The sequence below is a fragment of the Grammomys surdaster genome, unplaced genomic scaffold, assembly GCF_004785775.1.
Source record: "Grammomys surdaster isolate TR1022 unplaced genomic scaffold, NIH_TR_1.0 213, whole genome shotgun sequence".
NCBI classification, from domain to species: domain Eukaryota; kingdom Metazoa; phylum Chordata; class Mammalia; order Rodentia; family Muridae; genus Grammomys; species Grammomys surdaster.
Genome location: NW_021604658.1, coordinates 324174 through 337122, shown reverse-complemented (window position 1 = coordinate 337122; position 12949 = coordinate 324174). Strand labels below are relative to the sequence as shown.

Below are 12949 nucleotides of genomic sequence, written 5' to 3'. Positions count from 1 at the left end.
CCATCTCCTGTCACACACACAGCTGCTTCTATTGGACCTGTTCCTTCTGACCTATTCTCAGATGGCTCACTCCATAGACCCTAAACAGCAAGAAACAGCCAGCTTTCCTAAGACCAGACAAACAACCCCCATACCCATTCTTCTAGGTTCCCCCTAAAGACATATTGCCCCCAATGCCAGCAGGAAGTAGCCAGATTTCACTACGACCCTATTCCTGCTTCGCCGTCACCTCTTTCTAATTTTTCTTTTTAATTAAACCAAAACGTGGGAATGTTTGTATTCGGTCTAAACTCCATCTCCACAGTTATCTGGCAACACCCAGGTATGCTCCTCCCCACAGTTACCTCGCAACAGCCAGGTAAGCGTGCCCACTATAAAAGAAGCTGCTTGCCTCCTCCTCTCTCTCTTACTCTCTTGCCTCTAGCTTCTCCTCACCCTTCCTCCCTTCCCTTCCCTCTCTCTCCAAGTGGTCATGGCTGGCCTCTATCCTCTCTACTCTTCTCTCTCTCCTACCGCTTTCCCTCTCTCTTAATAAACTCCCCTTCACGGAAAAGAAAAAAAAAAAAAAAAAAAAGAACCTGCCCAGGATTCCTGGAATCCCTTTCCATGCAAATGAAACATTCTCAGTTCTTTAAGTTCCAGCCAGTGATTTGCCTTTACCCTGAAATCTCCTCCCACTCTCCAAGATTCATAAATAGCCCTGGTCCACCCTGAATAAAGTGTATGTGCACAAGCTGTTTCACTGAAGATCATCTCTGAGAGCTGTTTCGTTGAGTACTGTCTAAAGAGAGCTCTAAGACTAAACTCCTCAGGGACCATCCCCCAACCCCCTCCCAGCACTCCCACTTGGGCTGGGATCCTGCAGACCCCAAGGGTTTCAGGTTCTGCTTCTTCCTTCCAGCTTGGTGTGCAGCAGAGTCTGGACTCCCTGAGGGAAGAAACAGGACTTGAAAACACAACCTGGTTAGCGAGGGGCAGAAAATAAAACACCCCATGCTGAGAATTAACTGGTGAATGCAGCCTAAGACTCGTTCCCAAGTAGGAGGAGGGAAACAGCTTCCAGCCACTAGGCAAGCGTCCTCTCAGAATACTCAAATCCAGGTATAGATTTCCTGAGACAGTGATTCCCCATTTGCTTAGGTCAGTGGTGGAAATATCATTTGTTTACTTTCATGAGTGGGAGGGCAGCAGCCAAGTACCATCTTGAGATAAAGTCTATTATTCAAAACTGAGCTATGTTGGGGGCCTGAGACAGGAGAACTTCTATCAGTCAGGGAGCCATAATTTGGCTTGTCACAACCTCTAGGTGAAAGAAATTGATGAGTTGTGGAGAGCTGGAGGAGTAACTATGGACAAGCTAAAGGTTCAAGTCCCAAGAAGTCAGCTAAGGCTGAGAGAGAGCCCTACCCTCAGTGACCAGAAACAGATCCCTCAACTGATAATAATCCTGGATTTGATAGTTTTGAGCCTAAATCAGACAAATGGACCAAATCCTAGAACCAGCTATTGATCACTGTCACGGGGCCCAAGAACTCCGAAGTTCCAAGTGTGTGGAAGAACCTATATACTGACAAAAAAGCAGCACAGGAGAAGAACTGATTTATTTTAGCTTACAATCCAAGTAACAGTCCATCATAGCAGGGAAGTCACTGGCAGGAGTTTGCACATCCACAATCAAGAACAGAGAGAAACAAATAGATGCATGTTCATTCCTTGCTTGTTTAGTTACTCAGCTAACTTCCTCTACTCTTCCGTAGGCCAGGGTCCAGCCCCTGAAATGGTACCATCACTCTCCAGATGAGTCTTCCCAATTTAATTAACAATCAAGACAATCTCCCCTACACATGCCCACAGACCAACCTGATCTAGATAATTCCTCATTTAAGACTCTCTTCCCCAGTGATTCTAGGTTATATCAAGTTGGCAGTTAAACTGACCAACACAGTGCCCACAGTGGCATTCCCCTAGCAGAGTGATTCATACTCAAGAGGTCTTGAAAATATGGAAATAGGTCCTCTGCTTAAACCAACTCAGTGCTGTGGTTTCCTCCTACATTCCCAATGTACTTGGGGAATCACCCTCCAGATAAAGCATAAAGCACCCCAGCATTGCAATCTGGCAAGTCTTGGGAGGATGACAGAATCTGCCCAGACCACAGAAGGAAATCGATAAGGCCTGCAGAATCTCTGTCATGTGAGGAATGGCAACTGCAAAAGAGAAGACCTTGCAGATGGATGTCACACTCCTGTCCAATACAGACTCAACACCAGCATAAATCACAGGAAATACAAGAGTCTATAGCTTGCCTGGTCCTCTTCTCCCATCTCCGTGCATGAAAGGAGCATCCCAAGAAAACATAAACACATGAATTAAATAAGGAACTTGATAAATGATATGAAAGAGGAAGTCAATAGGGTATAGAACCATTGGGGGAGGGGGAACCATAGCAAACTACTGGAAATCCAAAATATAATTAAGTCAAATTAAAAGTTCTGCAGAAAGCCTTGCCAGTCAAGAGAAAGACAGCACATCTGAGCTTGAAGATAAGGTACAGGGAGTACACTGTGTCAAGGACAACAGTGAATTAATGAAAATGTACGAGTTGGACTTTCAGGCTATTCGGGACATGGGGAGAAGACGAAATCTAAGAATCACAGATGTAAAAGAGTAAAGAGTTCCTTTCCAAATGCACAGAAAACATTTCCAATAAAATTGTAGCCAAAAGTTTTTCCCTAAATTAGGCAAAGAAACATCTGATCAGATAGAGAAGACATTTAGAATACCAAATAGACAAGACCTGAAAAGAACTTCCTCTTACTATATTATAATTAAAATTATACTACTAAATAGTCAAAACAAAAAAAAATGTGTAGAAAGCATCAAAAGAGAACCACTAAGTCACATGTCAGGAGATGTTCATCAGAATAACAGAAGTGTTCTTCAAGTTTTGGAAGCCATCAACCTCCAGCCCAGACCGGAATTGCCAGCAAAGGGCTCCTTCAGAATTCAAGGAGAAAGAAGATCTTCTCATGATAGAAATAGGCTAATGAAACTCACGAAGGCTGAACCTGGGTCCTCTGCAAAAGCAACAAGTGCTCTAAACCAGTGAGCTGTCTCTCTAGCCCTCTCTTCCTATTCTATCTGACCACATCAGAATTAAACCACAAATAAACAGCAAAGATTTGAGAACTCATGGAGATTAGATAACTCAGTGTGTAGACCAGGCTGGCCTCAAACCAACAAAGACATACACAAACACACCTGCCTCTGGCTCCCAAGTGCTGAAATTAAAGGTGACCATCACCCCATCCAGCCTTAGATGTTTCTTCTGACACATGTTCTAAAGAGATTTTTTTCCTCTGAGGTTAAAGCATATTAAAAATATCTAAAGGGGCTGGAAAGTTGGCTCAGTGGTTAAGAGCACTTGCTGGGTTCAGTTCTCAGCACCCACATGATGGCTCACAACCATCTGTAACTCTAGTACCAGGGAATTTGACACCTTCTTCTGACCTCCACAGCACTGCGTGTATGTGGTACACATGCAGACAAAACATGAATATAAAGTAAATCTTTTAAAATTAAATAAAAATAACTAAAGAAGGAGTTGACAACAATTTTATATATCTCTGGTAAGACATATAAGTTTACTTTTATAATCTGTTATCTGCTGGTCAACTGGAAATGGACATAAGCCAGTGTCCTCCAAGTTAACACCTCATCAGGGGATCTAGAAGGATTCCCCACTCCCACCCTGTGGTCAGAGCTAAAGGAGTGGATGAATTTTATAGAGGGAGAAGTCCCTCTGGAAATATTTACTCTCTCTGAATCAATTGGAAGTTTGGAAAGCCCCAAGTCACCTTTGCCCTCCACTTCCCATTGTACACTGCTCCCTCTCTTAGAATTAGCATGTTGGGTGTTATGTAGTCAAAGAAGGGCGTTATGAGCTGTAACCAGGGGACTTCCTGATCCTCTTACATTTATAAATAGCAAGACAGGGCCAAGAACAGCAAGCAGTCTGAAGGCCAGTTGGGTCTGCCCACCAGGAGGATGAAGCCTTTCCCTGCTGCCCTCTCCTTCCTCATTCTTACAGCTGCTCTTGGAATCCAGGCAGAGATCATACATGGTGAGTCCTGTGGTAACTGCAAGTTTGGGGGGAAGCTCCAAAAGGGCAGCATTCAATAATCTCCATCCCAGACAGAGCAATGGAATTCACTTAGTACAAACCTGCCTCTGTCTACAGCCTCTGGATCAGTGGTTCTCAACCACTGGTTGCCACCCTTTTGGGAGTCGAATGACCTTTTCACAGGGCTTGCCTAAGACCATCAGAAAACACAGATATTTACATTATGATTCATATCAGTAGCAAACTTACAGTTATAAAGTAGCAACGAAGTAATTTTATGGTTGGGGGTCATCACAACATAAGGAACTATGTTAAAAGGTCACAGCAATAGGAAGGGTGAGAAGCACTGGTCTGGACCCTGGTACACAGATGGCTTGCTTCCATTTGGAGAAGCAATTAATTTCCTTTTTCATAGCTAAAATTATTTGATGACTTCTCTTGGCTAATCTTAGCTAGTGTTTTAGTTAGATCAAAGTAACTATAATTAAATCATAAATTTGTAGAAGTAAACATAAGGCTCTGTGATGCTAGAGTTGTTGCCAGTACAAAACCATCCTTTTTTTAAGGCATTGGGACCAGTCAGGACAATGGCCCACCCATGGTCACTGTCTCATTTAAGCTATGATATTTTAATTTATGGAGGTGACCAGGGCTCAACACAGAGAGGTCCTGTGAAATAAAAGAATGTATTCCTCGACTTTTCTAAGGAGGAGAGATACATCATGCCCCACAAAGCCAAGAAGAATACTAGTGTTGAGTCAGGAGCCAAAAGTAATGAAATAGAGAAATGATACTGGAAAAGAGGCAGGGCACAGTGCAGGATTCAGTTAAAACTTCCTCCCTAGACTAAAGAAGTCAAGCAGACTTTGTATATAAGGATGGTCTTTAAGGATCTAGCTTTAAGACGAGTTAGGCCAAGGGAAATACCAGCATAGTGTTTGAGAGTGACAAAGGCAGGGGTTGGGTGCTGGGCTCATCGAGAGTTGGTTTGAAGGCTTTGTTAAGAAGCAGTTAACCCCTCCCTGTGTCAGGATTTTAAGTATGTCAGAATACCATAAGATGCAGAAAACAAAATATAGTTAGTAGAGTTAGCTGTTAGAGATGTTGATTCCTTCTCTGGCTTTCCTGAGGGCTCGGACAAATGGAAATTCATCATTCTTGTAGAAAAAAAGAAGTTGGAAGACGAGCAATTTTACACGGCCTTGTCTACGTTATTGGCATGCTCACTTTATAAACCAGAGAACTGAAACAGAGATGCCTTCAATAACTTAAGACTACACAAGTAGTAAGGGTAAATTTAAGAGGCAGATTACTAATGATGTGTTTAAGAAAAGTTAATGCTATTTAAGATTTGCTTTGGAAGCCACCCTCATCACATCAAGCGTGTTAAAAAGTAGTCACACACCCTATTACACATGAATCATATGCAACTATTGAAGACATGATGTAAGGGGTGAGTGGTCTTGTCTTAGTGCAAATTCCCAATCCTTTAGCAACTATCTTTGGGCTTAGATGTATTTGGGGATGCAGGATTATTATGGATTTTAAAAAGGGATACATTGTTGGATATCACTGAACATCCCGGATGGTTTTCTTCAGTGTGCCCTTTAATCAGACATACATTTATATAAACTTAGACTATTAGGAGCCTCATTTTACTTTAAGGGTCTTTGTGTCACCAAAGGAGTTTGTGCTTCAGAGTCAACAGAGCTTCCCCCCCCCCAGGAAAGTCTCATGCCACCAAAGGGGAGAAACAGGTCTCTAGGGCAAACCTTAGACTCCAAGCGTGTGATGGTGGTCGCAGTGCAGCCTGTCTCGGCCTTAGCAAGAATGGGGGTGGGGATGGTGAGTAGAGATGCTGAGACAATGAGACTGACCTTTGCCCTCTGTTTCTTCCAGCAACAGAGACAAAAGAAGTCCTGAAGGCAGAGCAAGGACTTGGAGTTCAAATGTTTAGCCTGGGTAAATATTTCATTATAGCTTGTACTGAGCACCAGATGGTTGCAGAACAACACTAGAGCATCACCCTCCCTAATGACAGAACAGAACAATATCATGAGGGTGGCTGAGGATGCTGTCAAGAAATATCCAGGAATATTAGAATGAGCCATTAGTACCCCCCCCCCAGATGTGCCTTCTCTATGCACTGAGTCTGCCCACTTGGGGCAGAAGTCGCCTATAGATGACTGTGTATGGCTTCCCTTCTATAGACATGCTCCCAGCCGGACTGTGGTCCACCTTAGGCCCACTCAAGGGTGTGGAAAGAGATGACAATGAGCGCAGGGTGTGGGAAAGCCTCTCCTGAGTCCTGGGGGCCTTCTCACCTCCCATGGGATCACCAACTTCCCCAGCACTCTTGAGAGCAACGACCTGACGCTTAAGTGTCCCCTTGTCTTCTTACAGGCTTTCAAGACTCTTCAGACTGTTGCGTATCCTATAACTCACGGATCCAGTGTTCAAAATATAAGTATTATTTTCCAACCAGTGGTGGGTGCATCAAACCGGGCATCATGTAAGTGTCAAACTCACTCATTGTGTGTTATGGGGAGAGGGAGCCTCCAGGATCTTAGATGACGTGGTGGATAGACTTCCGGAAAAGGCCCATCCTTGGATCTTACCAGGTGAAGGGGAGGATACTTCAGGGTGTAGAGAAGGAGACAGTAGACAGAAATCTGACTGAGTCACTCCATGAGTCCTTTGAGAACCTCACAGGCCTAGGGAGGGGCCCCAGAGAGGGGATGATGGTGCTGAGTTACCTCCTGGAAAGAACAGACCTTTGAGTGGAAAATCAGAGGGTTCCGAGGATGGGGCTCCCCTTCCTTCTTTACTAGAGAGCTCTGTTTGTAATCTTTCTTCTCTTTTTTCTTCAGCTTTGTCAGCAAGAAGGAGACCCGGTTCTGTGGCAACCCCAGTGATCGGAGAGTTCAGAGGTGCATGAAAAGCTTGGAGCAAAGCTCACAACCACAGATTGACAAACAATGACATTTGCTTGAAGAGAAGGGTGTGACCTGCCAGCCACTTTCTTTGCTCTTCCCCAATGACCACCTAAGAGGCTCTAAGTGTTTATTTTTATAGATATATAAACATTTATTTTTCTGTTCCACTTTAAAGCAGTACCTCTAGCCTTGTCACAGAGGGGAAACTTGTTGGTGCCAACTGCAGTGATCTGAAAACTCAGAGGTGCCTAGAAGCCTGAAGCTGACCTCAGTGACTACACACAGGCTAGAGAGATGGCTCAGTGGTTAAGAGCATCTGCTGCTCTTCTGGAGGACCTGGATTCAATTCCTACTCAGATGGCAGCTCAAACTATCTGTAATTCCAATTCCAGGGAAAACTGATGCCCTACTCTTCCCTTTAACTAGTAGTATTTACAGTATTTTTTATAAATTCGGCTTGACATGACCATCTCGAGCTGTAACCATCCTGATTGCCTCAGAATAACTCAAGTTCTTCTACTTAGTTTCCCAGCAGAATATAAGTGGATACACTGTGAGAATGGTCTGTGGGCTTTATAATGCGTCTGGTTCTGATAGTCGCTTATGACAAGCTGGGAACATTCTACTAGGATGATACCGACTCTGCCTTAGCCTATTAACATGCTTGTCTTTGTGACAATCCAGCTGATCTTCCTACCATCCCTCCATCAGTAAGCCACTAATAAAGTGCATCCACGCACCCACAAGTCTGTCTGCCTCTTTTTCTTCAGTTTTATAGGACCATGGGCTGAAATTGGGCTGTTAGGGAGAGAGCATTTCACCTGCTCTTCTTGAATCTGCAGTGGAAAAGAAACAGGGAATCATGTAACTTTGAATATTTTCTTCAAAACAAAAGACATCATGGTACGATTTTTAAATTTCCAAAACCACAGCTTATTCTAATGTAGGCTTCATATCAAAGATGTATTTTACCCACCACAGAGGGAACCATTAAACTGATCTACTTATCTTTGGAGGTTCTCCCTGTTTGGTGGGATCCTCGATTCTATTCAAGGACTCGATTTGATCAGCTTGTTTTTACACCAGTCTCATGCTGTTTTTATTACTGTGGCTCTGTAAACAGCAATCCCTTCGATGATGTCTCTATTGTTCAGGGGCGTTTGGGTTATCTAAGATCTTTCGTGTTTCCATGTGAATTTTAAGATTGTTATTTTCAAAATCTATGAAGAATCGCGTTGGAATTTTAATGGGGATTGCAATGAATCTGTAGATTGTTTTTGATAGGCTGGCTATTGTCACAATATTAAACCAGATCATGAGCATGGGTGATCTTTCCATCTTCTGAGGTCTTCTTCAATTTCTTCTATGTTTTAAAGTTTTCATTGTATAAGTTTTTTGCTTTATTAGCTAGGTTTAGTCCAAGATATTTTTTGCGGCTATTGTGAGTGGGGTTTTCCCCCTGATTTCTTTCTCGGTATGTTTGCCATTTGCTTATAGGAAGACTATTGGTTTTTGTATGTGCAGGTTGTGTCCTGCCACTTTGCTGAAAGTGTTTATCAGCTCTTCGAGTTTTCTAGTGTAGTCTTTGGGTTCTCTTATATATAGAAAGAATGATATCATCTGCCAGTGAATATAGGTTGACTTCTTCCTTTCCTGTTTGAATTCATTTTGTCTCCTTCTCTTGCCTTACTGCTGTAGCCAAAACTTCAAGCACTATATTCAAAAGTATAGAAAGAAAGTGTCCATGTCTCTTTCCTGATTTTAGCAGAAATGCTTATAGTTTATCTCCAGTTAGCATGACACTGGCTACAGGCTTGTTGTATACTTCCTTTATTGCATTGACATGCTCTCCTTGTATTTCTATTGTTTGCAGGGCTTTAATAATGAAGGGCTCTTGGACTTTTGTCACAGGCATTTTCTGAATCTACTTTGTCGTTTCTCGAATTGAGACATTTTATACAGTGGATCTCATTTACTGATTTATGTATGTTGAACATCCCTGAAAGTCTGGGATGAAGCTCTTTATGATTTCAGAAAACAGATTTTTTTTTTAGTCCTCATTTGCTTAAATCACACTGTTGTAGATTGATGCCTACTTGATCCATCAAAAATCTCATATAGATTTTGGTTTCCCCACAATTTTTTCTACTAACCAACAGAGAATCCTGGAGTTTGTTTTAACATTATTCCATGTTTCCAGTCATACCACTGGCTTCATGGTAACTACTTCATTCTAGGGAAAGTTCTTCCAAGACCTCCTAGCTTTCTATTCAAGTCAGAGGAATTACGCTGGACCTGCTAAACGCAAACCCCTTATACTGGAATGCCTCCTTATTACATGCCAGCGTTCCTTCCCCTGTGATAGGCAGCCCACGCTTCTCTCTTCCTTCTGTTCATATTTTATTTTGCTAGAGTATACCCTTGAATTTCCTCCTTCTGCACAAGATGACAAAGGCGAACTCTCTCCAGTGCCCCTGGGGGATGCAAGCCAGGGACATTCAACTCCCTGTCTGGCCATGTTTATACTCCCTTCTGGAGCTTCAAGCCCTGTACCAGGGTTACAGGCCAGTATAAAAAGAAAGGACTTTCTCTGTGACACTGATGGTGGCATCAGCTTCCAGAGCAGGCAGCCTACACCCCCAGGACCAGCACCGTTAATTCCAGTGCTCAATTGCAGAAACAAGGATTATAGAAGGACGAGTGCTTCTGTTTTACTTTATTACGAATACATTCATAGAGTGCTTAAGCTGCAGAAACGGAGACCACCCCTCCAAGGATCTCTAGTCTGAGCACCTCTAGTGACCTCCACATTAACTGTCAGTGCTACAGATATTTTTAGGTCCAAATCCTGGCAGGATAGGGCACCTATCTGAGGCAGGGTTTGGTGCCCCTTCCCCACTGACCCTACACCCCAGGCTGCTGCTGCTGTCACTTCAGGATGAAAGGGGAGACCCCTGTTAACAGCACTATGAGTATTGGCCAAGCACGCAAGATGGTGGAACAGTTTAAGACTGAGGCCAGCTTATGCTAGATAAAGGTGTCCAAGGCAGCAGCAGACCTGATGACTTACTGTGATGCCCACGCTTGTGAGGACCCCCTCATCACTCCTGTGCCCACTTCAGAGAACCCCTGCCAGGAGAAGAAGTTCTTCTGTGCGCTCCTCTGAAGAGCGCTCGCTGTACCTTCTCTGAACTCATCTCCCCTTCCCAGACCCACCCTTAGATTGGAAATTGTAGCAGTCCATTTCTACCCGCACTTATCCTGAGATTATCTGAAGCACAAGGCCCTCCTTACCCATGTCTATCCCATCTTCTCACCCTTTCAGGCCAACTCCAAGCACCTTTTACTCTATCTATAAAGGGACCCCGTTAAACTTCCAAAAGCCTGCCTGTTTCCCTCAGTGATCCATCCATTCAGGCAATGGAGAGGGGGGTGCCCGGGTGCTTACCTAGAGCTGTGAAAAGGCAAAGACATTTGAAGAATAAAATCATTCAAAGCCTCAAAAATAAAAGAGAATACATTTGTATAGATATTTGTGCTTTCTTCCAATTTCTTTAACATCAATTAAGAGACTATCAATCGGTATTTAAGTTGAGATTCTAAAAGGATGTTTCCCAAGGGACATGACCTATTCTAAATTCACAATGTGTTTGCGATTGTATGAAGGATAGTTATATCATGTTAGGTGTATTTAAGACCTGGTTATTGTTTCATTTGAACATGAGATATGATTTGTGTCGAGTTGACAAGAGGTGGATCATGATGGCTAGTCCTGGTTGTCAACTTGACTACATCTGGAATGAACTACAATCCAGAAATGGAGGTCACCCCTGTAAGCCAGATCTTGAGGCTGAATGACAGAGGTTTCTGACCCAGTTCTTGACACTGGATGACATACACTTTTGATCCAGATCTTGAGGCATAGTGGCCATGCAAAGTATAGGCCAAGCAAGGTAGTATACACCTTTAATCCCAGGAGACTAAGGCAAGCAGATCTCTGAGTTCAATGCCAGCCTCAGAAACATAAGTTTCAAATCCAGGCATGGTTGTACACACCTTTAATCTGGGCCATACCTTCTGCTGGAGGTCTACATATGGACAATGGAAGAAGGAAGGCTCACTCTTCTTTGCCTGCTTGCACTTACTTGCCAGCACATCTATCTGGAGCGCACTTCTTCAGGATTCTAGTTTATCCAGAAGACCAGCTGAAACTACTAGCCTCATGGAATTGAGCAACTACTAGATTCTTGGACTTCCCATTTACAACTGCCCATTGTTGGGTTAGTTGGACTGCAAGCTGTAAGTCATTCCAATAAATTCCCTTATATAGAGACATTCCATAAGTTCTGTGACTCTACAGAAGCCTGACTAATATAGCTGGTAGCACAGTAGTCATGGTCCATGTTTCAAATACAGCTGGTGGCACGGTACTCATGGTCCATGTTTCACTCACTATAATCCTGCTTTCAGAAGGCGTCTACTCAGCTGTCTGAAGTGTCTTCAACTATATTCCTTCTTCTTTTAAAATATGTATTTAGGGCAGGAGTTCAGTGCCAGTAATGCATGAAGCCACTGGTTTGATCTCCAGCATTGATTCATTGATATATACACACACACACTGTACATACACCACACATACACCACCTATATAACACACACACACCACACACACACAACACACACATATACACCTGCACACAGAGCACACAGGGATGGAGCATCTTGCTATATGCTATATTCTGTGTGAGTGATAACAAGTAGATTTTCTTTCACTAATTATCCCAGGTGAGGAGGGAAAACGAAACAACTTCCTAACTACAATGGCCCCCAAACAGCTGAATGATGGCCACTAGACGGAGAGTCTGCAGAGGTAGAACTGTTGCAGGAGATATTTAAAAATGGCAGCATTCAATCTGGCTTTTCTCAATCAGCCACCATGTTCCCAACTAGGCAAGGCTTGTGGCCACAAGTGCCCATGGTGTATTTTCACCCTGCTCGGCTCAGGCTGCCCCCAGACACCAACCTTGCCACCCACGAGGCTCCAATGTGAAAGATTGGCAGAGCTGCTATCTCCACAAGTCTGGGCTTTGCCCAGACCATCCCGCCACCCACTCGGGCCCAGTATGAAAATGAGACTCTAATGCTTAAAGATTAATCAAAAGGCTTTATATGTTTAGTAATGCTCAATAACAATATGCCCATACAATTAGAGGTGTTTCCCAATTAGCTAACCTAAATGTAAGCTGTTACCCAGGACTGGTCTCCGTACATTCGTGGCTCTTCATCCTCCTACATCTCTGCCCTCTCTAGCTCCCCCTCTTCCTTTTCCTCTTCCTCTCCTTACTCCTCCCACCTTAGCTCCTCCTACAGTAGAACCTGTCCTGCATTCAAATCATTGTGTGGACATGAACAAATCACCATTCCTGTCTGAGTCTCCAGCTTCATTCAATAAGTGGCCAGTTTAATACACAGCATGCAAGCTACACTGTAACATAAATCACGCATCAGTTACAGAGATTGTACCTCAGGGAGGACTTCACCCTATGGATTGCAAACATAGAGCTTTAGGCCATCAGCATTCATTGAAAATAGCTGTCCATCCCTGTTAGGAATTCTCTAAGGTTCCAAACAAAGCTTCTCTATGACAAAGTCAGAATGCAGGAAAAGACCCTAAAGGTGTCCTTCCCTAAACCCCAAAAGAACTATAACTGAAGACATGGCAATGAACCATGACAGAGAACCCAAGCCAGCCAGAACAACAACTTCAACAACTTCTTCTTCTTCTTCTTCTTCTTCTTCTTCTTCTTCTTCTTCTTCTTCTTCTTCTTCTTCTTCTTCTTCTTCTTCTCCTCCTCCTCCTCCTCCTCCTCCTCCTCCTCCTCCTCCTCCT

At 43.4% G+C, this 12949-nt stretch overlaps 1 protein-coding gene and 1 pseudogene across 1 annotated transcript; both read left to right on the top strand.

Annotated features, from left to right (window-relative positions):
* The first annotated feature begins 3936 nt into the window (after positions 1–3936).
* On the top strand, positions 3937–7805 carry LOC114625151 (C-C motif chemokine 9-like). Its single transcript, XM_028772430.1, has 4 exons — positions 3937–4123; positions 6023–6085; positions 6527–6635; positions 6994–7805. The coding sequence occupies exons 1-4, from the start codon at positions 4048–4050 to the stop codon at positions 7103–7105; spliced, it is 360 nt and encodes a 119-aa protein (XP_028628263.1). The 5' UTR covers positions 3937–4047; the 3' UTR covers positions 7106–7805.
* Positions 7806–9997: 2192 nt separating this feature from the next.
* Positions 9998–10307, top strand: LOC114625202 (annotated as a pseudogene).
* The last annotated feature ends 2642 nt before the right edge of the window (positions 10308–12949 follow it).